Raw genomic sequence first — 25,459 nt, forward strand, 5'->3', positions numbered from 1 at the left:
AGAAACAAATAAAAATCACAAGCCAGCCCATGAGTAAGTAGGTAACCCATAACCCGTCACACGCTGGCCATGGATTATGGGGGGTCCTGAAGTGTTTCTAAAAGTATTTGAATACACAGTTAGGGTTGAATGTTAGTATTTGCTTATCCGCAGCGTTGTCAGATTCCAACTGATTAATGGGAATGAACAAGATTCAAAGCATATTGATCTTGGCAGTCTGACTCTTCTCCAAAGAGGCTGCCAGTGGAAAGGAACATAGATTGCAAAGATGTTTGAAAAGAAAGCATCTCTTAACATAGATTTAACAATTAAGTTGAATACAAACAGTATTCTTCTAAAACTCTCTTACTCTCAAATCTAGGTGAAAAGACCAGTTTGGTTACTGCTTTATTTCTTCTGAAAAATAATGGGAAGATAAATATATTTAACAAACTGTGGCTTCAGAAATACCATTGTAGCAAACAATTTTATTAATACTTTCATAAAAATGGCATTTAATAAATTCTCTCTAATACGTGATGTTATTAAAAGCAAACAAAAGTCATTAAAACAGTTCCTTTGTGTGATTTACATTAGCTTTTATAGCATTACTTGATTTTTTGTCTTATAAACTAAACTAAAATACTAATAATTGAATCAGGGTAAAAACAATACAATGTGTTTTCTTTACTTTATTTCAAAATAGTGATTATAAATACATTCTTAATATATTTTTCTCCCCAGCTCTTTGGATGCGACAACAATAACAAAAAAAAAAAAATAACTCACTGTGCTCATTTCATACAATGTCAATGTACAAATCATGCAACAGATATTATAGATTAATATTACTGCCATACATTTCTAGATGTGTTCTATTTCCGCAGTACCTGTTGACGTGACTCGTGAGGCCATGCCCTGTATAATTTATGCATCCTTATGGCTTAAAGAAATGAAATGTTTTTAAAGAGCAACAAATGAAAGCTGGTCTTAAATGATTTTCTAATTAATATATTTATTCAGTGTATTACGCAGAATGGAAAACTAAATATAGAATATAAATTGCCTTACAGACTTCAATCACTGTATTTTAATAGCCGCTTTCTCATAAAATTACACAAAGATTTACTTTTAAAGAATCGACTCATCTTTATTGATTTCATAAAAAAATAATTTAAAACTTGATTTATATTACACAGACATAATATATTAGCTCACCCCCTTCACTGATTTCATACGCTCTAATTTTCTTTGCTACCATTCTAACAGAGTCCAAGCACGTGATACAGTGCCAAAAAGCCCATGATGCGTCAGACCACATTAGAAATGAGCACTTCTTGGGTTTTCTAGATCTGAATCAAATTCTACCAAAAATGCTATACTGGCAGATATACCATTCCTCAAGGGGTTAAACTAACATCAAGGCTATAGTTGAAGCCAACAAAATGCAGATACAGTATTTTAACTGCTCTTGTACTCAACTCAAAACTTATGCCTAACTACATTATCATAAAATATACAAGTAGAACTAATGAGAGACGGGTGCAAAATACTATACACTGTATAATGTAGGCACAATGACTTTAGTTAAGGAAAATATGTCAGCCTTAACCAAGGATTTGTTACTGTCTTTCACTTACAATTAGATCTTCCAAATAACCACTTACATTTCAATTACTTTTTTAAAAAGGTTGAAGATTTATACCTTTCAGCAGAAGAGTTTGAGATAGCCAATTTGTTACGGCAAGCTTTGAGATGGTGGCAGGTAGTCTTGCCATTGACAACTGCAGAAACCTTGAAACATCTTCAAAGCATCACCACACTGAATAAAAGGCATCATCCCCACGACCTATGATGCCCAGATCATGGGTGGAGCTTTCTGGTTCCTTCTGAAAGTATCTACTCGAGATTTTTCAATCCATCCATACTTTACAGACAGGATAAACTAAAACACTTTCTTTGAAGCCTTTCCATCTTTATCCTGTCAGTATGCATTAGAAGCCCTTTAATCCATGGATGCATGCAAGCATGGGAATGAAAAATCCTTATGATCTTATAGAATGAAAATGAGCTATTGGGCACACATCTTCATGTCCTTTCTTTTAAGATTAGAAAGCAAGTATTTGTTTGTATTTCTTAAATATTCATATAAAGTTTTCACATTGTCATGAAAATTAAAATTACACATTAAAGTTTTAAGAGCACCAGCACATACATATGGAGACAATTTTTTTGCTGTTTAAAAAAAAATCTCCAAATTATCAATATGTACACACACACACACACACACACACCCCTCCAAGAATGCCAAGTTTTTTGTTTGTTTGTTTGATCTTGGAACAAACATAGAAAGCCCTGAAATTAGTAATCAATAAAGGGACTGTTATTACAACTTTTACCATAATATCATTTTGGAAGCTGCACCAAAACATCCGCCACTAGAAATTCATGAAGAATGTCTATGTTGTTTACCTTCTTGGTCATCTTACTGATGAATCACAGGAGTTTTTAAGAGATGGAGCATAAAAAAATATACATACGTAGGCAGGCCAAGAAGGCAATGTGTTTCGGGGTGTCACTTTGCTAATCAGGAGCTCCTAAAAATCTTCAAATATCTCCCATTATCAAGTACTTCCTTCCTCTGACCAAGTGTGACGGACAAGTTAACAGCACAAGCAAACACAGTGGCATACCATTTGTAGTTGCAGACTAGTGAACTGTCTGAGACCAATGAAAGCATTTTACAGTGTGGCTTTGATAGCTGAGATAACCATCATGTTTACTGTTCTACTTGATTATCTGATAGTAGTCAGAACGATGAAAGAACAGGATACTGATGCATACGAGATCTAACTATTAACCTTACTCATTACTTTTTTAAAATATTTGTCATGAAAACTGTTTGAATTAAGCTCATAGAATCCTGAAAAGCGAGACAACTGATGGCGAATAACACTGCCCCAGACACGATACTATAAAACTAAGGGAGCTATTTTAAAATGCACAGTTGGTAACAAATCTGAAGATAATAGGCTAAATTGTCAAAAATAGCACAGAACTGTTGTTGGTTTTTTTTTGTATTTTTGTTTCTTTTTTGGTTTTTTTGTTTTGTTTTTACATTATACCTGATCACAATGTCCAGAATATTTCTGTACACAGAAGCTTCAGTTTCAGTTTGGTATATTTTTCTCTGTCTAAGTTTATACTTATTGATAAATTCCCTGTGATCAGGAAAACAAGTCAGGCATATTAAATACATATTAAGGAGTACATATTTTCCTATTTAGTATACAAAGTACTTCATAAATATGAATTATGTTACAAAAATAGCTTTGGGTGCGCTCACACGGTAAGCACTTTGCTAATTTTGGACAACCTTTAAGGATTGTGGGTATTTCACATAACTGAGAACAAACGCTAATGTTAGTTTAATTTGAGCCATGTTTAATTCTGATAAACGTCACGTATTTCTTCAGATCACAAATGCTATGGAACTCACGTTGATTTTTTTTTTCTCTTTTAGGTTTTATGTATAGACAGGTAATGCTTAAAGTGTTCAAATTTATTTTATAGTTATGTAATGCATGGTATATTTTAAACAAATATTTGCACAATTTAACATTATAAATCCAGCGGTTTCAAGATGCAGGCCATAAAGGTTTACCGATTTACAAATACTATCGATTGTTCTCTCTTCGCATGCTTTTTTTTTTTTTTTTTTTTTTTTTTTTTACTTTTCAGATAATCTTTACACAGAGTTGTTACAATGCCACAAATCAAAAGGATTATTCCAGTTCCACCAACTTAATCTACGTGCAAGATGAAGGACCCAGCTGAGGTGCGAACACTGGTACCAGTTTTCTTGAGTTTGCTTTACAAAGCACAAAGAGACGAAGGTTTTGCGTTGGGGTACAAAACAGATTTGCCTCTTGAGGTCAAATTCAGTGTATTATGTATATAAAGCATCCCTTTGGCAACAGAGTTTGCAGTATCCCCACAGGACTCCACAGTATAGATTTTGCAACAGAGTTTGCAGTATCCCCACAGGACTCCACAGTATAGGTTTTTTTTGTAGTAAAATCTATTAAGGAAATTCTCTTCTACGGGACACATCTTTGCAGCTACAGTTAATGAGACACCCTTGGAAACACCTGCCTCTATGCCTATTGATAATATAGTATTTGGAAGTTACAAGTCAACAAAAGGCACTTTCATCATTAAATAAATGTCCTCTGTATGAAGTAAGAATGCATGACCTAGATCTTGTTCAAAGCTGTCTGCTCCTCAAGGACCTGTAGGTAGTCAGGGGAACTCTGGAGTTTTGCCTTCAGTTCAAAATACTCACTGCTCTTCCTTTGCTCCACCACAATTTTACTGTGGTTCCCGCCTATCAGTGACTTCTTGTTTTTTTTGTCTTGTTGTTTTTCTGGATAACGGATCTCAAAGCCACTGACACCTATGCTATTGTACTCCTTTTTGCTTTCCAGAAAATTCTGAATAAACACATTGGAATCCCTGCTTGGGAATAATTCATCCAGCTCATCAATTGTGCTCAGTCTCTTCCTGGTATCCACGTGTAATAAATCTTTCTCCTTGTCGGCAGCATTTCTCATGACGACTTTCTGTCCCGGGGGATCTGAAAACATGAATCCGGTTTCTGACTCTTTCAAGCCACAGGTGTGGCTTTTGCTCATCTGTTCTATGGTTTGTGGAATGAAAGCTTCTGTGCTCAGTCCGTCTTTTTTATTGGTTTTGTGGTCATGCTTCCTCAGCTGCAGCTGCATTGAGCTACACTCTGTATTCCCCAGGCCTTCGTGTTTCACGGTGGGTTTCTTGTTTCGTCGCAGCACAAAAACAAGAAGGCAAAAAGCGACAAACACCGTTAAAATGAGGACCACTAAGATACTTAAGATCAAAATCGACAGAGGCACGGGGCCACCAGGGGGACTTCGAATGGGACCCAGCGGGGTGGCGAATGTAATGGCAGGTGCAGGGCTCGTGAATGGTGCCGATGGCTTGTTCAAGAGTTTGGGACATAAGATTTCATTTTTGAGGGACTTCAGTTCAATGTTGGCAAACTGAACAGGCGTCTCACATTTTAGTTCTTTCACAACAATCCCGTCGTTCAACTTCTCCAGCCACAGCTTTAGTGACACCAAGTCACAAGTGCAGTCCCACGGGTTGCCCTCCAAGTCAATCTGTGTAAGAGACTGCAGCTGGTCGAGGACCCCGCTGACAGGCAGGTACATGAATTTGTTGTTCCTCAGGTTCAGTCTCGCAAGAGGTGCTCCAGAAAAAATGTAAACGGGCAGGCTCTTTAAGAGATTGTTATTTAAGTACAGTAACTGCAAATTTGGCATCGAGTCAAAGGTGCCTGCTAAGATTTCTTTAATCAAATTATATTCCAAGTACAGATACTGCAGGTTATGGAGGCCTGAAAATATTTCGGGATAGAGTCTCTCAATCTGATTGCCATTGAGATACAGCCTGCGTAAATTAGTGAGATTGTGGAACACGTCTCCCTTGATCACTGTAATCTGATTGCTGCCTAAATGGAGCAAATCCAGTCCTTCAAACTCGGTGAAGTCAGAGACGTCCACATCTTTGATGCTATTGCCATTGACGTGCAACTTCTTGGCATTTAAAGGTTTCGGTATCAGTTCAGACATGGACTGTATATTTTTCTCTTGGCAGTTGACACTCAGTCCCAAATCCGAAGGGTGTGTTTTGCAAAAGCAAGGCATTGGACAAGGGGTAAGAGGAGGCACCCTTGTTTGGTAAGACACAATCTGACTGAGACTGCGGTTGGAGAGAGCTTTGCCTGCCACGATTCCAGAGATCTTGGAAGGATTTGTAGTTTTCGGTGGTTTGGTCACTAATCTGTGTAAGGATGTTTGGGTAGTGTGACCATTGGGAGTGGTGTAGCCATTTTCCAGCTGAGATGGAGGCAGGATTCGCACATCAAAATCACTGCCTGTGCCCATGGGGCATAATTCTTGTTTGTTGGTTTCTTTTAAAAGCCTTCCATATAAGTCACTCGGAGTTTCACAGATAGCTTCTCCTATGTAAATGTTATATGGCATATTCTCCAGCCAAGCTTTTAAAGGCAACAAATCACAGCTACAGTTCCAAGGGTTATCCTCCAGTTGCAAGTCAACAACACGACCTATGTGTTCCAGAACTCCAATATAGGGGAGCTTTTGGATCCTGTTCCCTCGTATATCCAGATGGGTCAAAGATGCGAATCGGAAAATATTATCAGGAAGGAATGAAATCAGATTGTCATTAAGAATGAGAACTTTCAGTTTGTGGAGCTTATTGAAAGCTCCTCGTTCAATATACTTGATTAAATTGTAGTCAGCCTGGAGATACTCCAAGTTCTCTATGCCAAGGAAAGTGTCAGCTCGGAGAATCTTTAATTCATTGTTGTTCAAGTGCAACTGCTTTAATGCACCGAGCCCAAGAAAAGCTCCTCCCTCAATGTTCTGCAGTTTATTATTTCCCAGCTGCAGGGATACTGCATGTGAAAAATTCAAGAATGTATTTGGATAGAGGATATTTAAAAAATTGTTTTGGAAATTGAGGTGATAAAAATTTGACCAAGGTGGTTTCAGCTGATTTGGTCTGTAGACTGAAACCTTCTCACAGTTGACATAGAGCACATTCTCCACTGACACGCAGGAGCACACATTGCAAATTTCCACCGATATGTCAGAATCTGCATTTGTCGAAGAAATCAGGGCTGACAAGATCAGAAAGAGCCAAAGAAACATCTTCTTGCAATCAGCAAACAACTTTATGCTTCTGAATAAAGAGAAATAATCTAAAAAATAAAAAGAAAACATTTTTTCAATGATCATGACTGGAAAATTATGTGTTTATTAGTAACTGAAAATTTGGCATGCCATAGTGAACACATGGCTATCATTATTAGCTTTGTAATTTTAAGGCACCAAGAGCTCCAAGTATTCTCACTCAGTCGAACAATAACCACCACAAATGCCATACATTTTATTTCCATACCTGTAGTTTGTACAAAATTTACATGTGCAGAATACACCACAAACAACAGGAAAAAAGACTGTTGATGATGCTTAAATTTTAACAATCTGAAACGTTTTCTCTACGTGGACCACCAAACTGCACCCTGGAACAAACACAGACCTTAAGCTTCCTATTTGCAACTCTAAGGACTGATCCCGGCCCATTACGTCCACCATGTCATTAATACCACAACGTCATTTGAATTTGTAGATGTCTGTTCTCTAGGCTTCAGCTTGCTAAGAGGCTGAGCAGAGAAGATATTAGCCCCCTGTGCTCAGTGGAGGAGGGCTGTGGGAGGATGGGGTTGCTGTGAAAGGGGACAGTCCAAAGGCCAAGGTGGAAGGAGCCCTGGGAAAAGATTTGCCTGAGCTTCAGTGCACAGGAAAACACATTGCTATGAAGCAGTTCACTCCTGTACACTGCTGCCTTAAAAACAAACAAACAAACAAAAAACCACACAGATGACCCTGTGAGGTTCTAGAAAAATAGCCGAGTAGGGGATGGCCAAGTTTTAGTTTCAGGTAAATAAACGGTACCCAGTCTCCTGTCAGTCATCTTCCAAACAGGGGAAAAAAATGCCTCTTGTCTTTGGGTCCCTGAAAGCAGGAGAGAAACCTGCTTGCTCCTTCCTGCATTGCCTAGCTGATGTCCAGACAGCTTTCCCACCCCTAAGAACTGGCTCGCCTGCCGACCTGGCCCTCTTCCATTCCTTTGTGTGCCATTTTGAACCCAGGTCCAACTGACACTTGGCTCAAATGCTTATCCTTCACTTTGACCACAGACTGCCACTGCTGAGGAAGAGTTCACACACTACAGTTGTTGAGTGGCTTTATTTGCAGCGCCAAACACATTTAGTACAGAAAATGTTTGTCCTAAAATCATTTCCCAAACCTTCCCTTCCCAATATTACTACCCCATGTCCCTGTCTTTAAACAAATCAAAAAGCACTTTAGTGGAGTTTAATGCTTAGCACATTAACCCGTTGTAGCCAATTCCTTAAATACTGCATGCATACACAAATATATGCAATGCTTCATGGAAAAGATTAAAAGGAAGAACAGCATTGTGCATTTTTTTGATGCCATTTTAGCCACGTGAGTATTTTCCATCTTGAATGGAAAGCTGGCTGCAATTTCAATATGGTTACCACCAAATATTAATTAAATAAATTACCCAGGAACACACAATGAGGGAATGATACAAAGGAATAAGTGCCACACAGAAACTCCTTTGTTTATTTTGCCCACGAGGAATCAGCTAGTGGTAACCTGAACATGCTTCAAGGTAGACCATCCACTAGCCATGACCCAGGAAGATCTGCATTTTAACTAATTTGGTTCAGCATACAGGCGGCACTGCTGAGATGCTCCTTGGCTGACATATAGACAGGCATTTCCCCTATTCACCGTGTGGCTTGACTGGCAGTGCAAAAAGAAGTCATAATTCTTAAGTATGACATCATTCAAACCAACTTTCATTGTAAAATCAAATTTTCACTTGATCTTTTTGCCTTGCTATAGATAGGGTTTTCAATAGCTATTCTGGTTCAGTTGACTCATTTCTGGTTACTACACCCCCCCCCCCCCCCCGCCCAAAGAAACCAAACAGCAACCAAACTGAAAAACAAAACAAAATTTAAAAACCCCGAATAACCTAAATTCAGCACAAAAATAACAAGGAGCATCAACAGATCTGAAATTGCATAAGGAGCTGCCCTCCTCCTCCCGTAATTTCTACTTTAAGTAGCAAGGGGGGGAAAAGGCGCAAGGACGAGCTAGGAAGATCCCAAACGCAGTTCTGTAAAACAGAGGAAGCCACGGCAGCTGGAGGGCTGAGCAAGGGAGCGGGGGAGTCGATCCACCCTGGAGAGAAGAGAAAAGGGGCTGAAAGGGCAAGAGACTATGGAGAAGTAGACAGAGGAAGAAAAAGAGCTAGAAGAAGGGAGGGAGCTAGAGGGGGAAGGGGCATTACATGTAAGCGAGAGAAACCTCACATTCGCATAGTACTCCTAAAACATGCACATTTTAAAATCGGGGCAAAAGGCAAAAAAGAAAAAGAAAACACAAAGTATGAGTTGGGTACCAAAAGCTATCTGTTGGGCTGCTGCCAAGCGCGGTCTGTGTCTCTCTGTCTCTGTCTCTTGCTCTCTCTGTGCCTGGCAAGACGCTCGGCTCCCAAGACTGGCCAGGACTGCACAAACCCAGCCTTACCACAAACCCCGGATCTACCAGAGTGCCGCGCCTGGCGCTCCGAGCTCGTGTAGAGGGAGCGGGCACGCGGGGAGCAGACGACCGGGTTGGGTGGGCTGAGATGGCACCCCTGGAGCTGGCATGGGAAACCTCCGCCTGCCCGCCTAGGGCGGGGGTGGGGGACTCCACGGAGACACGCGGTCACTGCCGCCTCCTGTGCGCTAGCTACCTCGGGTCAACAGCAAAGCGGCTGGAGGGGCCGCTGGCGATGGCGCGTACCGCAATGTTTTGCCGCATCCCGGTGCCCAGAGCCGGCACCAGCCCCCTCCCGGGTCCTGGGCCCGAGCAGCGTCCTCGTGGGCTGGACAGCGGAGGCGCGGACCGCTTGTGTTATCGCGGGGGCCTTCAGCCCCGCTGCGCACAAATTTCTCCGCGCGCTCGGGTCCCACAAGGGGCAGCTGCTGGAGTTTCCGTCGGCCTCTCTAGATCCAGGCGTGCGGTGGTTGAGGGAGAAGAGACGGCCAGCTCAGGCCAAGAGGGCGATGGCCACTGGGACGTCACTGGCCCGCTTGTCACAGGCAGAGTGACCCTGTGGCTCCTTGGCCGAGAGCGGCGGCCCAAGCTCCGGTTGCCGGCCTCCCCGTCTCCCCTGGCTAGCCACAAAATATCGCTCTCACCAAGCCAGAAATCAGCTCAACATTTGGGCATCTTGCAAAGTCGCGCTGCCAGCGCTTGCCTGGCTTTGCAGGGCTTTTAGAGTTACCCATCGGCTTCTCTAGCATCCCCTCTCTTGCTGGGTGCCAGCAATCTCCAACCAGCTCGCGGGCCACTGCCCGGAGCCCCAGATCCAGGTCTGCCTAGAGTGCTTGCGACGTGGGCACAAAAAACAAAGCCCAGCGCAGCGGCCCCGACAGCCCGAGCCGCCCTAGACCAGGACACTTTCCCCACTGCCCCGGCCTCCCTGGGGGCAGCGATGCTAAGGACACAGGATTCTTTCGGTCCTCAGGGACTTGCGAGCGCTCGGGGGACTGGCAAGAGGGGCCGGAGGCGGGGGTGGGGGTAGCTACTACTGCCGCTTTGGTCACTCAGCCGGCCCCAAACCAACATGACCCAAACTAAAAATAAGCTACCTGCCCCCCTCCGCGCACGCGCGCGCGCGCGCGCACGCGCACACATGCACATGCACACACACACACACACACACACACGCACGCTGCCGAGCCAAGCCGGGAAGAGGCAGCGCGTATCCGTGCAGCTCGCTCAGCCCCCGCTGAAAATTCACCCACCTCCGGAGCCTGGCGGCTCTCGCAGGGCCTGTGGCACTGCGATCCGTGCTGCAGTTTACGTGATCTCGGCTCCAGCTCCTCCGCGCCCGCTAGCCCGTCAAACACACTGAGCAGCCTTGGCAAGCAAGCAGGCGGGCAGCGGCGCGGGCGCGCGCGCACCGGGCCAGACACCGCGCGCGCACCCAGACCCTCGCACAAGGGCTGCACCTTTACATACACGCGCTGAATCCCCGCCCCCGTCCCCCCGCCCCCCGGCACGCACACAGCCTTCCCTCCCGACACTCAAGCACCTCGACCCCCGCACATTCCTGAGCTCCCGGGTCCTCCACCCAGACACCCCCACTTGATTCCTCTTCTGCCCACACAGAGGGAAAGACAGCGCACTTTCCTCCCAGCATCCACCCCCTCTTTATGCTTAAAACGCCCCCTAGGGAGGAGCGACCCCTTTCCTCACGCATAGAGACCCCGGTCCCCTAACACGAGCGCGCCAACCTCACCCCCACCCCATGCACGCACACTCGAGTCCTTTCTCCTCTCCCAGTTCCCTAAGAACGAAGACACACACACACACACACACACACACACACACACACACAACCCGGGCGTTCCTTTGAGAGAGCAACCAAGAACCTAGGCAAAGCCAAAGAAACATCGGAGAGCCGGGGTGAAGGGGGGTCGAGGGAGGTAGACTGGGGCGTCGAGTCTACGCCGAATTGAATAATTCCAGGATCGCGGGGGGTGAGTCAACAACAATGACATTCAAAGGCAACAATCGCACTTGGGCTTTGTATCACGGGTACGGTACCTTTGGCTAATTGTCACCCCGCAGAACAGAGGGCTCCGGGAATACTTCTTCGGTAGCGGACGATCCAGGATGGAGCCTTCTTTGGGACCAGTTTCCTGGGATCCAGTAGTATTCGCACTCCCCCTACCTGTCTGCGCGTAAGGGGCTGGGGGCTTTAAGGCAAAAGTGTGAAGCTTTAGCCCAAAGTGAGACTATTTCGTGGATTTAGGAGGAGACAGTTAATTCTCCATACCTTAGAACTCGGCGAGCCTTCGGTGTCGAACGGGTTAAGTAGGGTGACTGTGGAGCTGGGGGTAGGGAGAGGGGATAGGGATAGAGGAAAGAGGTGTGGGACTGGGAGAGATGCCGCACTTGCGACCAAAAGAAGAAAAAAAAATCTGCTTTGGCTACTGAGCATGCCCAGTCCCCAGCTCAAGCCCTATAAGGGAGGCATTGTGTGCGTTCCACTTCTCCGGGCTTTGGTGGTGACCGGGAGGGGACTTTGGTTGGGGAGGGTGGTGGATACATGGGAGACTTTAGGGAAGGGGGCAAGGTTTCAAGCTTTGGGGCTGGGCGGAAGGGTTTGTGAAGAGACCCACGGGATACCTCGGGGAGACGGAAAAGGAGACAAAATGGACTAAGAAAAGTCACTTCAGTAGCCCCCTCATTGTCATGTCTGTATCGAAGAGGCTTTAGCAGTTGCATCTCAAATATCCATCCAGAGGCTGCAAATCCCGCGTGTGGATTATCTAGGCCCCTTTCTTCTACCCATTTGTTAGTGTTTCCACAAGAGGGTGGAAATATCTTGAGGAAGATCTCATATTCAAACCAGTTTCGTGCAGAGTGGTCATTTAGCTCCTAAGCTTGAGAAGAAAGCCAATGTACCTATGGGGCAGGGGACTTTGGCTCTTGTGTATGTATTTCACATACTTGGCTTTCTGAACAAGAAAAGGCTAAAAGGCTAAACCGGTCGTTTCGCTCCCCTCCCCCTAACCTGGCTGTTTGTGTAGGTGCTTGGCTAAGAAACACAACTCTTTCTCTTTACTTTGTGTCGGGAGGAATAAACTGGCTTTAGGTAAATAGAGCTAGGTCATTAGTGGGAAGTATTTCCCTAGGATGCCTACTAACCCACCCATTCTTCGCCACATTTCAGGTAATACCGCAGGGCCCCTTTCTTCAGGACCTATGCTCTGCCCAATCCATTTATGCAAATTCCAGTTGCTCTAACCACAATAGGGTATAGCCAGCACCCAGAAAGGCTTTTACTTAAAAATGAAAAACTCTTTAAGCTGAAACTAGCAGTAGCTTTGAAACCCGAATTTGGCTGTCTGCCTGAACTCCTACAGTTAAACATTTACCATAACTGGTTGATGTTTAAGGGCCTCAAATCTAGGCAAAAAAATCCAGTGAGCAAAGGATTGATCACATTATTTAAATATTCTATCCTACCTTAGATATTATCTGTAGTATCTATTCATATCTGAGTTTAAATTTTTTTCATTTTTGTCACTTCCTGAGGCTGCCTTTAGGTTATATTCATGCAAATGTTTGCTGGACACAGCATGTATACAGAGATGCACATTCAATATTTAAATGAATATTTAAATAGGTATGTGTATATAGGCATATTTCTTTATGACCTTGGTAAATAATGCATCTTTCATAAAGAACCCTTTCTCCACCCTTACTCCTAATTGCCCTTAAAAATTTCATCTTCTTTTAAAATCAACCTAGAGGCAGAAGTCGAGTGAGCAGCAATGGTAAGATTTGCTATGTTCAATGTGAAATCCATTATGAAATAGCATTGCTTAAGGAAATACTAAAGGATCCATCCATAACAACATAGATACTTGTGCAGCTCCTCTTAGTAAGGCGAAATTTGTTTCCTCCATAGGTAACAGCTGCAGTATGTTGGAAAATCCCTCTACTATTGTACATTTGAACAAAACAGATCCTGCTAATTAAGAACTCACATTTGCATTATATTGTACAATGCAATTTGAAAGTGGTAATGGATACCAAAACAAGTTGGCATTTATTCTAAATTCAAAGGTTTCAGGGAGCTCCAATATAATATATTTTATCAGGATAGGTGAATTGTTTGTCCTTTACTATAAATGTTAAAAGATTCAATAGGACGAGCAAAAATTTTTTACCTGGAACCATAATACACATTCCAAGTACTATGATAGCTGAAAAGGCCAGATTTGGACAGTAAATATCAGATGACTTAAATGCTTATCTTTATTCAACTTTAGAAACTGTTCTGAGAGTTGACTATATGTGACTGCAATAACTGTGGAATATGCTTTTTCCTATGGGTATGGAGACAGAAATCTGAACACAAGTACAGCGAAAACATCAATACATTACAATTAATAACAGTGCTAAGAACGTGTTGATTAGTATACAAATCATTAAAATGAAGGCTTTAATATAAAGTATTTTTCTGCTTAAAACTGATAAAGTGGATACTCATAAGAATAACATAGAAATAACAAACAGTTTCCATGCTTTCTGCTTATTTATTTATTTTTTTTGCTTTCAAGGCAATTAAAAAACCCAATCCTTTAGTCCTGCAGTCTTTTTTCTGTCTCTTAGAACTAACTACACGTGCTATCCACATAGAACAATAGTCAACTAAGGGAAATTGCTAGCTTAAAAAAAAAAAGAAAAAAGGAAGTAAATATATAAATAAATAAAAGTGTTAAGAAAACTCCAGCACTATTTATGGCAATTGAAAGTGAAACAAAGTTGAGGTTCTTCCTAAAATATATGAACGCAACTATTTTGAGACGGATTTGCAATAGCCTTAGAGTTTTGCTATGCGTTCCACTGTACTTAAGCTTGGCTTTACTAGTAGAACTGGAATCATAGCGCTTATGCTGGCATGTCGTGTCTCCCTCTTTCCTGGCAAATAAACAACTGCAACAGGAATTTTCCCAAGCTCCTGGGTATCTTTAATTCCCAAGGTAGTTTTAGTCAATGAAACACCACCAACAAAAAAAGTGATTATCGGGGTGGCAGGTTAGCTCAGTTGGTTAAAGCGTGGTGCTGGTAGCACCAAGGTTGCCAGTTCAATCCCCACATGGGCCACTGTGAGCTGCGCCCTCCTTGAAAAAAAAAAAGAAAAAGTGATTATACCACTAACAAAACTTGGCCCTAGTCAGTGGTCTTTCACTTTCATTGTATTCCTCATTTATTCTGCCGTGTCTTGCTGCTGTTTAAAATCAAATCAGACTTAATTTTGGTATACAGGTACACAGACCATTCAGAATATCTTAATTTAAAAAAATTGATTTATACTCTAGCATTTAAAATACTTACGATCTTGGCACATCTCTACGTGGAATACAAGAAAGGTCTTAGGATATTAATATATCTCGCGGAAGAGACGTTTCTCTGATCAAATGAATTTAGAAGATCCTGATTCCATAAAGCTAAACAATTTTTTTAACCTTGGGAATTCTAAGTAAATTCAATTACATTGGAAATGAATTTTGACATACAAGGGGAAAGGGATAGCGCATGCACCATTTCTCACACTTATTTGACGATGTAATCCTTTTTTAAAGAATCATACACACTTTCAGAAACCTGATACTAATTGCTCATCTTTGCAAATTTTATGGAATTTAGGAGCTGAAAGGTAACTTTCAGATCATAATCTAATTCATACCGTAGTAACCACTATCTACCGGGTGCCTCTTCTTAGCCATGTTGCCTCCAAACATTCTTTCATTTAGTTCTCTGAACGGTACCACAAGGGAGAAATGAATCTTCCTTAAAAAACAAGCTTCAGGGAAGTTAAGTGATTTGCCCAAGGTCACACAGTGAGTAAGTGACAGTCAAGCTTTGACCCCAGGTTTTTGAGGCCTTCCCGAAACTGCACACTTCCTTGCCCAAAGAGGGATCAAGGCACTTTTAATTTTGAAAGCATAATAGATTCCCCTCTCCCCCAAAGATAAACACTTGGAACATAAATATTGGCAAGTATTAAAGTATTAATATTCGACATTAGAATAAACCGATAAAGGACATGAAAACCAGTTCACATCAACTGTGTGACAAGGTCTCTTAAATAAGCTGATTTTACCCTTTGCCAAGAGAGGGCTTGTTCCATCCATCCTGATCTTTCAACTTGCATAACTGAGTTGATTCTGAACCTCTGATGATGTCTCAATTGTCCCTTATTAAAGACAATTGCCTCTGCTACTGCCAAATGGAGCTGTGTAAAGCAGTAGTGTTCATCCCTGCACTTACTCCAGCGTTAATGACAAAAGAAATGTTATCCAATAGGGCACTGAGTGAATTGGAAGAGGTGAGATTAGTTGATTCATTGATTAGGTTATATCAACTAACCTAACCTTCCATTTTTCCCAGGCTACCACTTTATACAACTGGTAACCTGTTTTTTTGTTTGGTTTGGTTTACAGAACCTAAGCTGTCAGCTGTTAATGTATTAAGGTCTGAGTACTCCAGGCATTGGCTGATTTTTCACAGGATACTTCAGTCACAAATTATTTCTGGAGGATTAATAAAGAAGAATGTGTTGTTTTAAAGGATCTTTGTAAATTTGGCTCCTAATGAATACTTGTTCATATGGCTCACTAGTACCACTTATATTCGTTAGAATGGCATTTTTCTAAGCCACAGATGTGGATGTGATAGTGTCTGTTCTGTTTACCCATTTTCTTTCGGAGTATTCTCTAACTTGAACAAATCTCATCTTTCTCACTGACTGTCAAAGATTAGGTCCCAGACACAAGCTCAACTGCTCTCAGACAACTCAAAGATAATAAAGATCATGAAAAAAAAAAAAAAGGGAGTTAATAGCCAAACAATCTACTGTGAGAATTACTCCCATGGGCTGTACAAGTTCCATAACACTAACCAGAGCCTTGTCAGAAAGACAGAAAGTTGATGAGAATCCTTCCATTTTTACCATGTTCAATTCTATCTGGAGAACCAGAGTGCTGTGCCCAGCCAGCAAAACATGTTTTTATTTTGCAAAATTATTGGGGTTATTTTTTCTAATGCATTATGCTTTTATTAGAGTATTAGTTTTCCGTAGAAATTTAAACTTCAAAACTTCCCTCAAAATTGATCTTGTTTCCAGCCCCCTTCTCTTTTGGTTTAGAGATCCCTTTTGGACAATTCAAAAGGTGGCTGAAAATCAGGGGCACAAAATAAGGCAGAAAAGGCATAATATGAAGATATGAGTTATGGTGTGACTGTGTCTCAATTACTATATCAAAAATAAAATTTATCCCTTTCTGAGGCTCAAATGGTGAGTCAGAGGGAAGCAGAACATCTGTGTAAGTCACTGTCATGTATCTGTGATTAACTACCTTCTTTTTCAGTTCAAAATTGGAGCTTCTATTTCCCCAATCTGACTCAAATTGAGTAACGTCTACCCACATAAGGTCTTCATGCAAAAATGGTCCTCAGTCTCGTGCTAAGGGATCATGGTATAGGACAAATTGTCACTGCAGAGAATTCCTGCTCTATTTGTTCTGTGTACAGTATTGTCATTACTCCTAGAGTTTTGGGGTTTGAAGGGACCTTCAAATTCTCAAGGTTTAACAACTCCCAGTCCAGCTGAAATCTTCATCAGGTGAACACTCAATGCTTGACCATACCCAGTGATGGGGAGCTCACTGGGGCTAGATGCTTCAGTGAATCATCTAGAAAATTAATTACAGAGTTTGTGAAATTACTGTGTTGTAAATGTGAAAGGAAGATAAAATTAGACCAAGGAGGATTTTAAAACTATGAAATTTGGAACCAGATGGACTTGAGGTGCAATTCTTGCTTCCCTGTTTCATAGTTCCATGATTTAGGTCAGGTAACTTTTCTGAGCATTCACTGCCTCCTCTATAAAATGGGTCTGACAAACTCAATCTCCCTGAGTGTTATGAGGATGAACTAAGATAATGTTTACAAAACCGAGAACGAGCAGTGCCTTTCTGGCACAGAGAATTATTATCTCCTACTCATAAGCAGAATCAACCACATCGACGAAAAGCAAAGTATGCAGACTGTGCATTCGTTTTCTACCTGAGTATATTCTAAGGATGATGAGAAGAGAGTGATGGGATTATTGGTTGTTTTATCTATTTTTAATTATTTCAAAAGCTAGAAACCAATATGCTAAAATAAATCCAATGGGTGCTTATACTTCCTGATATCTTTTAGTTACTTTTCTAGTTTCATCAATTATTAGTTTTTTAAACATTAATTTCAACAACAACCTCTGTAGTGCTGAGCATTACGAACACGATCATTATTTTTTTAAGAGTCTTGCTTGCTCTCCAGACCCACAAGAAGTGGGAAATATCATTATTTAAACTAAGCTCCACATAACGGCGCTGGAGAGAATATTACAGATATATTTTTCTGAAGCGTATCACTGAATATCTTTTTGGGAAAACAAACAGAAAGGGAGGAAGAAAAGGAGGAAAAGGAACCAACGTATATATAGCTGTTATTTGTGCAGTGTTATTTGTAGCATTATTTGTAACATGTGCAAAAAAAAATTTAAGTCCTTCTATCCATGAGATTATTTTGTCATAAGAGTGGCATATGTTGTTTTTAGAGAAAAGACAGGCAGATTTGACAAGACGTGATGCAATTATATCTAAGATCACATTTGTATGATCAATTAGGTATAAATTAATTCAATCTCAACCATCCAATAACTATTCAGACAGATATTGTGTCTATAGCCATGTATCTGAGCTGCTGTTAATTGGCTTTTCTTAGAATATTCATTATTGGAATGTTGAACTCTAAATTATATTATCTGGATTCTATTTGTATTTCCCTATAGTACAAATAGTCTAACGTAAAGAATGTTCAAAGTATGACCCCTAACCAATGTATTCTTCACAGAGTAAACGTTGTTGGGCATTTTACTTCTCACAGCTGAAGCTGTTCTATAAAATATCATTTCTATTATCTTTATGGATGAAAAAATATCCAGAAAACCAAAACTATAGGATCCAAGTTCTTGTAACAATGAGAAAAAAACTACAAATGGACCATATAATGATCGCTCCTCTCATTTCTCTGTCTGTGATTCAAGCAATGTGAGTTTCCTGAGCCTGGAAGGGAGAAGAGTCTCACTGATAGCCACTCTGACTTCTCCTTGAGAATCAGTCCTATGTGACAAATGGCAGAGCATCCCCGTAACGAGGCAGTGAGTGGTCTTGGGAGCCTGATCTTCAGACCTACCCCTCCATGCTCACTTAAAGAAGACTTCTGGTCAGTAGTACAGGAAATGTCATTCTCTGGTTTGAAATCTGGAGAACAGTCAGACTTGTGTTGGTCCATTGGCCAGTTATGTCCTGCGAACCCAAAGACCTATAGCATAGGTTGAATATCTCTAAGGTGGCACAAACACTTACACTTGAAATGACATATATTGACAAGAGCTTCTATTTTGTTAAGAAATGTTTGTAAAAAGTAGAACTTTATAAGAGAAATTTCTAAAGTGGGGGGATATCTTGCTGTAAAAGAATTTAAATTTGGTAAACATATTGGAAACTCCATAAGGTGATAATGTCATATGTTATTTCCATAGTAACAAAGGACTGGCAAGAACGGGTGATTAAGTATATCTGAGCTCAAAAGGCAAATATTTTTGGGTCTCTTTTTCAGCTAATTATTAAAAATTATTATATAAGGTATCTCCAATTCATTAGAGATTCTGCTTTTATCATTTATTAAGACTAACGGCAAGAACAGATTTCCCTAGAGGGGAAGAATGGATAAAGGAGAAACAAATGACATTTTAGCATACTCATCCATGCATATGCTTTATAAATTACACATAACAAGTATTTTCTTCCCTCATTCAAATCATTATTCACTACAAGTAATTATAGTAAGTCCTCACTTAACATCATCAATAGGTCTTAGAAACTGGGACTTTAAGCAAAATGATATATAATGAAACCACTTTTACCATAGACTAATTGATATAAATAAGAGATAAGTTCCTATGGCATATTTTTGGTCACAAAACACCAAACTTCTAAATCAAGACCCCAAACACTTCCAATATCAAACATTGAAATAAACATGAGCTATTCATCCATTTAAGAAAGATGAATAAAAACAATAGAATTCTTTTACGGCCCACTTATTCCAGTTCAGGGTCCCGGGTGGCTGGAACCTCTCCTGGCAGCTCGGGGAGCAAGGCGGGAACCCACCCTAGATTGGGCATCCTTCCATCACAGGGCCACTCACACATACCCACACTCACTCAGACTGGGACAATTCAGACACACCAGTTCATCTCACATGCACAGCTTTGCGATGTGGGAGAAAACCCTTGCATCTGTGGGGGAGAACGTGCAAACTCCACACAGATAGTGGTTCCCAGCTGGGAATCAATTTTTTTTCTTCTCATCAACCTTATAACATTGAACAAAATGATGTTCATTATTTAAGGACCTGCCATACTTTGTATTAAACCACTTTCCCACTGACTGTAAATTCTGTGTTACACACATGTGCACTCAGACCTTTTCCGGAAATGGCAAGTTTAATCCTCAAAAGTTTGTAGAGAGCTGTTGCACCTATACCACATACTTGTACCTAGACATAAACTCTCCAAAATTAAAACAAACCAGTACCACTCCCAACCCCATCTCAAGTGTTGATTTGGTAGCTGCACATTGGAAGAGTCAAGATGTATATTGAAAAGAAATGACCATGCTTCACTCTTATCTGTCCTAGGAATCAAAAATTGCCTTTTCTTTCAGACTCAAAGAACTCTATGGATTCAAGAACATACGCCGTTTAGTTAAGATAGCCTGACTACAAGTAATCTGGTCAACCACAAAATGCAGCTCATTTTGAATCTACTGAATACCTATTACACATCAAGCTTTGAATACCAAGGTGAAAAGCACTGCCTCTCTCCTCCACGATCTCTGAGTTTAGTGCTAAAGCAGATGAGACGATGGTGTAATAAGCAGTATTCTATAATGTATTGAATGGAAATGCCCTTGAACCACTAAATGCTCATTTTTAAACTTTACCAAATTTCTCACTTTTATTACACATTGTGAAATACTATAGCTGAAGACAATAACGGTAGGCTTCCATGGCACATATTCAAGGAAATTAAGAAAATCAGAACATTATCTTCCATCACATGGCAAGGTCAACAACGTCTATGTCCTTCTGTAGATGACACAGTCCAAAACTTTGGTATTCCTCCAGAATACAGAGTCAAAATGTACCATGTGCCAGGCATATTTAGAAAGGACATTAACAGGAAATGTTCTATAAAATAAGACATCAAATCATTTGGAAAGGCCAGAAATTGAAATAACTAACCTAACCAAAAGAAAGAAGATACCAAAACAGTAAGAACCTTTTCAACTTTGATGTTCAAATCATGAAAGCTTCAGGAAGGGTGACATAAAAAGGAGGAGAGCTATATAAAATTATATAGGTTTTCAGGGTGTCAACACTATATAGGTGTATTAGGGATTTGGCTCCTTTAGTGGAACGGAGAGTAAAATATAATAACAAGTATCTTGTCTACCTAATGTGTATATATGGTTGTCTAGTGATCAAGAAACAACAACCAAAAAACTTCAACTTATTCTCAGGAAGTAAGAGCTCCTTGCAATAATATCCTAAATATAAGCAAAGCTGGTTTTCCATTATTACTCTTTTTTTTTTTTTTTTACTGATATACACATATGTTTTACTGATATACACAATATTTAAATGGGTCATTTGAAAAATATTTCAAGAGCGAGGAATCTTACTGAAATGATTTTACCAAGACTGAAAAGTGGGATCTTTTACATTTTTGGACTGTTTTAGTAGGTCAAAACAGAGTGTAGATTTACTTCTTGAGTTGTTTAGCCTTGGGACTCCTACCTCAGCCTGACAGTGATGCCTTCTAATTGTTGTTTATGGATGTCAAGAGACTTAACACCTTTTTTTCTTTTTTTTGGTTTGCTCTGATTCTTTTTTTTCTAACATGGCATTTAGTTTGTGCTTTTGCTCAATCCACCACCAATAAACAATTCTTGAGGGAATGTTGCATTTGAATTTTTTTTAAATTAAATTTATTGGGATGACAATTGTTAGTAAAGCATTTGCATTTGAACAGAGATTCCATTAGAACTTCAGTAGTCGGGATTTGCCCTTAGTCTTTTCAGTTCCATTGCTTTATAGCAGAAACTACTTCCCAACCCTTACTTGCCCCCTCTTCCAAAAATGAAGAAATATAGAAGGAAATCCAGAAAAGCAGCCATCCCAAAACATTTGGTGTTCAACATCCGACACTCAAATCCTTTCTTGCCATTCAATCTACTTGATGTTTAATTTTGTTTCTTTACAAAATTATTTGGGAAGAAAAAAATAACCCACATAACCCCCTTGCCCCCCCTCCCATTGCTGTTGTAGTATTATTTGACTGATTTTCAGTTCATTAGTCATTCATCTGGATTGGTGCCAGTATATTTTCCCAAAGGTTTGGAATATGGAAAATTATTTCTTTGGCCACATTAAATCTCAGCTCAAAATTATCTTTTTCCACATCTAAGAAGCTCATTAGGTATTTTCTTATTATTGTTCACAACACTCTTGTAGAGTGTTAAAAAGACATCATAACACAGTTTATAATACAAGAAATAGACTAAAGCTAACTTGATTAAGGTTACATTGCTTGATAAGTTAGGAGCTAGGGAAGAACAAATATAAACAATTTTTAAAATCCTGGGGCTCCTGATTCTCAGTCTGATGCACTAAAATATTCTTTTATGACTCTATAAGGCAGATAACTGTCATATAGTCATCATGGATGAACAGAGAAATGGTTTAGGGATGCTGAAAGAAGCTGTAAACTGGAATCAACTGCTACTGCCAGGGTAAATGGCGTGGCTGGGACACTGCTGATAGCATCAGCAGTAATCAGGAAGGAGCAGGTCCCACCTTTCTCCTCCAAACATGCGGTCTCCTTCCAGCTCTCCAGTTGGCAAAGCTTAACAGGGAGCCAGTTAGCAAAGGAGAATGTGGGTTGCAGAGTCCCAGAGCCAGGGTCACAGAACAGTGTATAGAAGCATGTGCGTGTACAGTAGTACCTCGGTTTTCGAACATCTCCGTTGATGAACATTTCGGTTTATGAACGCCGTAAACTTGGAAGTAAATGCTTCATTTTTCCGAACACACCTCGGAAGTCGAACATGTCACGCGGCTTCCGCTGAGTGCAAGATCCGGAGGCCTAGCTGTCCGCTGTTTTCCAACGTTTCAGAACTTGAACGGTCTTCTGGAACGGATTACGTTCGAAAACCGAGGTACCACTGTATTTGGATCTGAGAGCCCAACTCTTCGGTTACTTTGTGTCTATCCATCCTTCTACACATGTTTAATTTCCATACAACTAAACTCTGTGCTTTCTATTCTTCCTCCAAATAAAGATGCTTCTGCCTTTGCCCCCAAGCAAAATCCCAACAGTCATGATGTCCATCTTTAGCTGGTATTAAGTGCTCTTTTAAGTCCACTTAAACATTATAAAATTTAAAGACTAACTTGTAAGTTAACTGCCAGCAACAATACATATATACAATAACAAGGGGAAAAGAGGAGGGAGGAAAAAATAAACGGTGTGTGTGAAATATAATGTATATATATAATAAGTACTATGCAATGTTTGTTTGTGTATGTGTATACACATTCAACAAGCAAGGGAGGAAACAGGCATAGCTGCTCCAGTATTTTTTCTTTCATGAGGCTGTAATTAATTATATTAGGTTGGTGCAAAAGTAATTGCGGTTTTTGCAATTATTTTTACCCTTTTAAATAGCGATTACTTGATTACTTTTGCACCCACCTACTACCTTCTTCCGCTACCTCTCCCGGGTTTCCTTTGCCTTAAGTCAGGACTCAACTGCTCATTCTTTCCCTGATACAGCGACTCAAACCTTCATTCTCAAAACTTTTGAATTCTTCATCCTGTCCCTCCCCTTTTTTTTGCCCTAGTTTTCCATGAACCTTTTCTTTTGGTCATGAAAGTATTAAGAGGCAGCCTGGAAGTGCTAAGAAGGCACTTCCAAACATACCATGTTTCCCTGAAAATAAGACCTGGCCGGACCATCAGCTCTAATGTGTCTTTTGGAGCAAAAATTAATATAAGACCCAGTCTTATTTTAACATAAGACTAGGTCTTAAATATAATATAATACCTGGTATAATATAATATATAATATAATACGGGTCTTATATTAATTTTTGCTCCAAAAGACACATTAGAGCTGGGGAAACACGGTAATCCTTTCTACTTATGTTGTGTAACAGCAACTGAAAGTATCCTTGGTAATCAGGATTAATCTCCTGAGATGGAAAAACTATAGGCTGCAGGCGACTTTCATTGGCATACTGTTCAATGATATCATAGTTTGTTAAATTACAACTGGTATTGATGCCAACCTTCTAGCTCTCTTGGACTGTCATGGCCATAGCAGGCAACATGGGCTGTATCCTGAAGAATGGCACAGTGGAAAGACCAGTAGGCAGTAGCACACACTGTCCTGGGCAGCCTGGTGGAAAATGTGGATAACTCAGCACATTAATTTTGGTTAGACTTTTTGGATTAAAATTTAAAGTAACTGGAGTGATTTCCAAGATTGCATTCGCCTTTCGTTCATGATAGTAAAAAACGAAGGCTACGTCTAGTTGATCACAGGACAACAGGTAGACTTGACAATTCAGTGATGGATCCGTTTAGGAGAACTACACCGACCTTCCACAAGTTAAATACCTTTGGTCCAAGCAAGCTCTCTGAACCTTCCTTTTTTATTCCTTTACACAGACTTCACACATTATCTTGTGTTTCTCTCATTTTTAGTATTTCTGCCATACCCTATAGCCCCAAGTTGTCCTCTTCTCTATAAGACTGGCTGCAGAATAAGATTTAGCAGTTTCCCTCTTTGTCCTCCCAAATATCCTTAATTAAAGCTTTTTCTTATTAATCACCATGAGAAAAAAAAGAGGCAAACAGAAATACCATTGCTTCATTCATCCAACAAATAATTTCTTAAATTTTATTAAATTTATTCAGCGACACTGGTTAATAAAATTACACAGGTTTCAAGTACATAATTCTATACTATTAGATTGGTGCAAAAGTAATTGCAGTTTTTGCAATTTTTTAAAAACTGTTAACCCGCAATTACTTTTGCACCAACCTAATATATCATCTGTGTATTGCATTGTGTTCACTACCCAAAGTCAAGTCACTTATCACCATATATTTGACCCCCTTTATCCTTTTCTGCCTCTCTCCACCCCCCTTCCCCTCCTTCTGCATAGCAAAAGAAACTATCAACAAAACAAAAGGGCAACTAACCAAAATGGGAGAAGATAATTGCAAACAACACATCCGAAAGGGGCTAATATTCAAAATCTATAAAGAACACATACAACTCAAAAGAAAAAAAAAACACAATTAAAGAATGGGCAGAGGACCTGAACAGACACCTCTTCCATCAAATCACTTTTCGAACATTTAATTTGTGTCAGGAACTATGCTTAAGCAGTAGGGTTTTAGCAGTGGACCTAATAGTCTCTGCCCTAATTGAAATTACAGTTTTAGGAAATCATGTGATGGTGGTTATACAGATATCAGGCATCTTTCAGTTATTGCAGTCATGGTCCCTTGTCTATAATTTCTTGCTCTCTTGCTAGATTAGGATAGTATCTGTGTTTTCTAAAGAAAAATCACCCCCCCCCACCCCTGATCTGATATTAAGAGATAATCTGAAATCAGAATCGTTTCAGCAAAACTGCCATCTGTGGTATTGGATGCTAGGCTTAACTGCTTAGACTCTGGTCCAAAGTAGATTCTGGCTTGTATCATCATTATACTTGGGAAATTTGTTTATAATAATTTTGAATTTGTAGAAATTTCTTTCTCTTCTAGGATCATTTTCATAATCTCTAAGTGTGTCCCTCTTTGCCACTTAAAGTTTACTTTTATGATCTTGCAAGAGGCCAGTGTCTTCCTGCCTGTCTTCAGTTCTTCCATCTCTCCTGGGAAGTCTCCAAATCCAAAAAGTCTTACTCTTCCCTGTTTCTGGCCTGTGCCTTGAATGAATAATACCCCCTCACACACACCCCAAACATGGACTAACCCAATTTTAAGATTG

At 40.4% G+C, this 25,459-nt stretch overlaps 1 protein-coding gene and 1 long non-coding RNA gene across 7 annotated transcripts in view; one reads left to right on the forward strand and one right to left on the reverse strand.

Annotated features, from left to right (window-relative positions):
* Positions 1 to 656: 656 nt before the first annotated feature.
* Positions 657 to 11,678, reverse strand: SLITRK4 (SLIT and NTRK like family member 4). 5 transcript variants are annotated; one of them, XM_019749061.2, is made up of 2 exons: positions 11,304 to 11,678; positions 657 to 6,802 (listed from the first exon to the last, which is right to left on the reverse strand). In XM_019749061.2, the coding sequence occupies exon 2, from the start codon at positions 6,750 to 6,752 to the stop codon at positions 4,236 to 4,238; it is 2,517 nt and encodes an 838-aa protein (XP_019604620.1). In that variant the 5' UTR covers positions 6,753 to 6,802; positions 11,304 to 11,678; the 3' UTR covers positions 657 to 4,235. The 5 variants fall into 5 exon arrangements, with proteins under 5 accessions (XP_019604620.1, XP_074179539.1, XP_019604619.1 ...); XM_074323438.1 differs by having other exon boundaries at positions 11,536 to 11,670; XM_019749060.2 differs by lacking the exon at positions 11,304 to 11,678 and adding an exon at positions 10,499 to 11,046.
* Positions 11,105 to 25,459, forward strand: part of LOC141569608 (uncharacterized) — a 328,130-nt gene continuing 313,775 nt past the window's right edge. For both annotated transcript variants that reach the window (XR_012493297.1, XR_012493296.1), the window contains exon 1: positions 11,105 to 11,236. This is a non-coding gene — a long non-coding RNA (uncharacterized LOC141569608). The remainder of the gene's footprint in view (positions 11,237 to 25,459) is intronic.

The sequence above is a fragment of the Rhinolophus sinicus genome, chromosome X, assembly GCF_036562045.2.
Source record: "Rhinolophus sinicus isolate RSC01 chromosome X, ASM3656204v1, whole genome shotgun sequence".
NCBI lineage: Eukaryota > Metazoa > Chordata > Mammalia > Chiroptera > Rhinolophidae > Rhinolophus > Rhinolophus sinicus.

Bases quoted from the DNA above. Each gene is read 5' to 3' on its own strand.
- SLITRK4 (XM_019749061.2), bottom strand. From the start codon at position 6,752: ATGTTTCTTTGGCTCTTTCTGATCTTGTCAGCCCTGATTTCTTCGACA.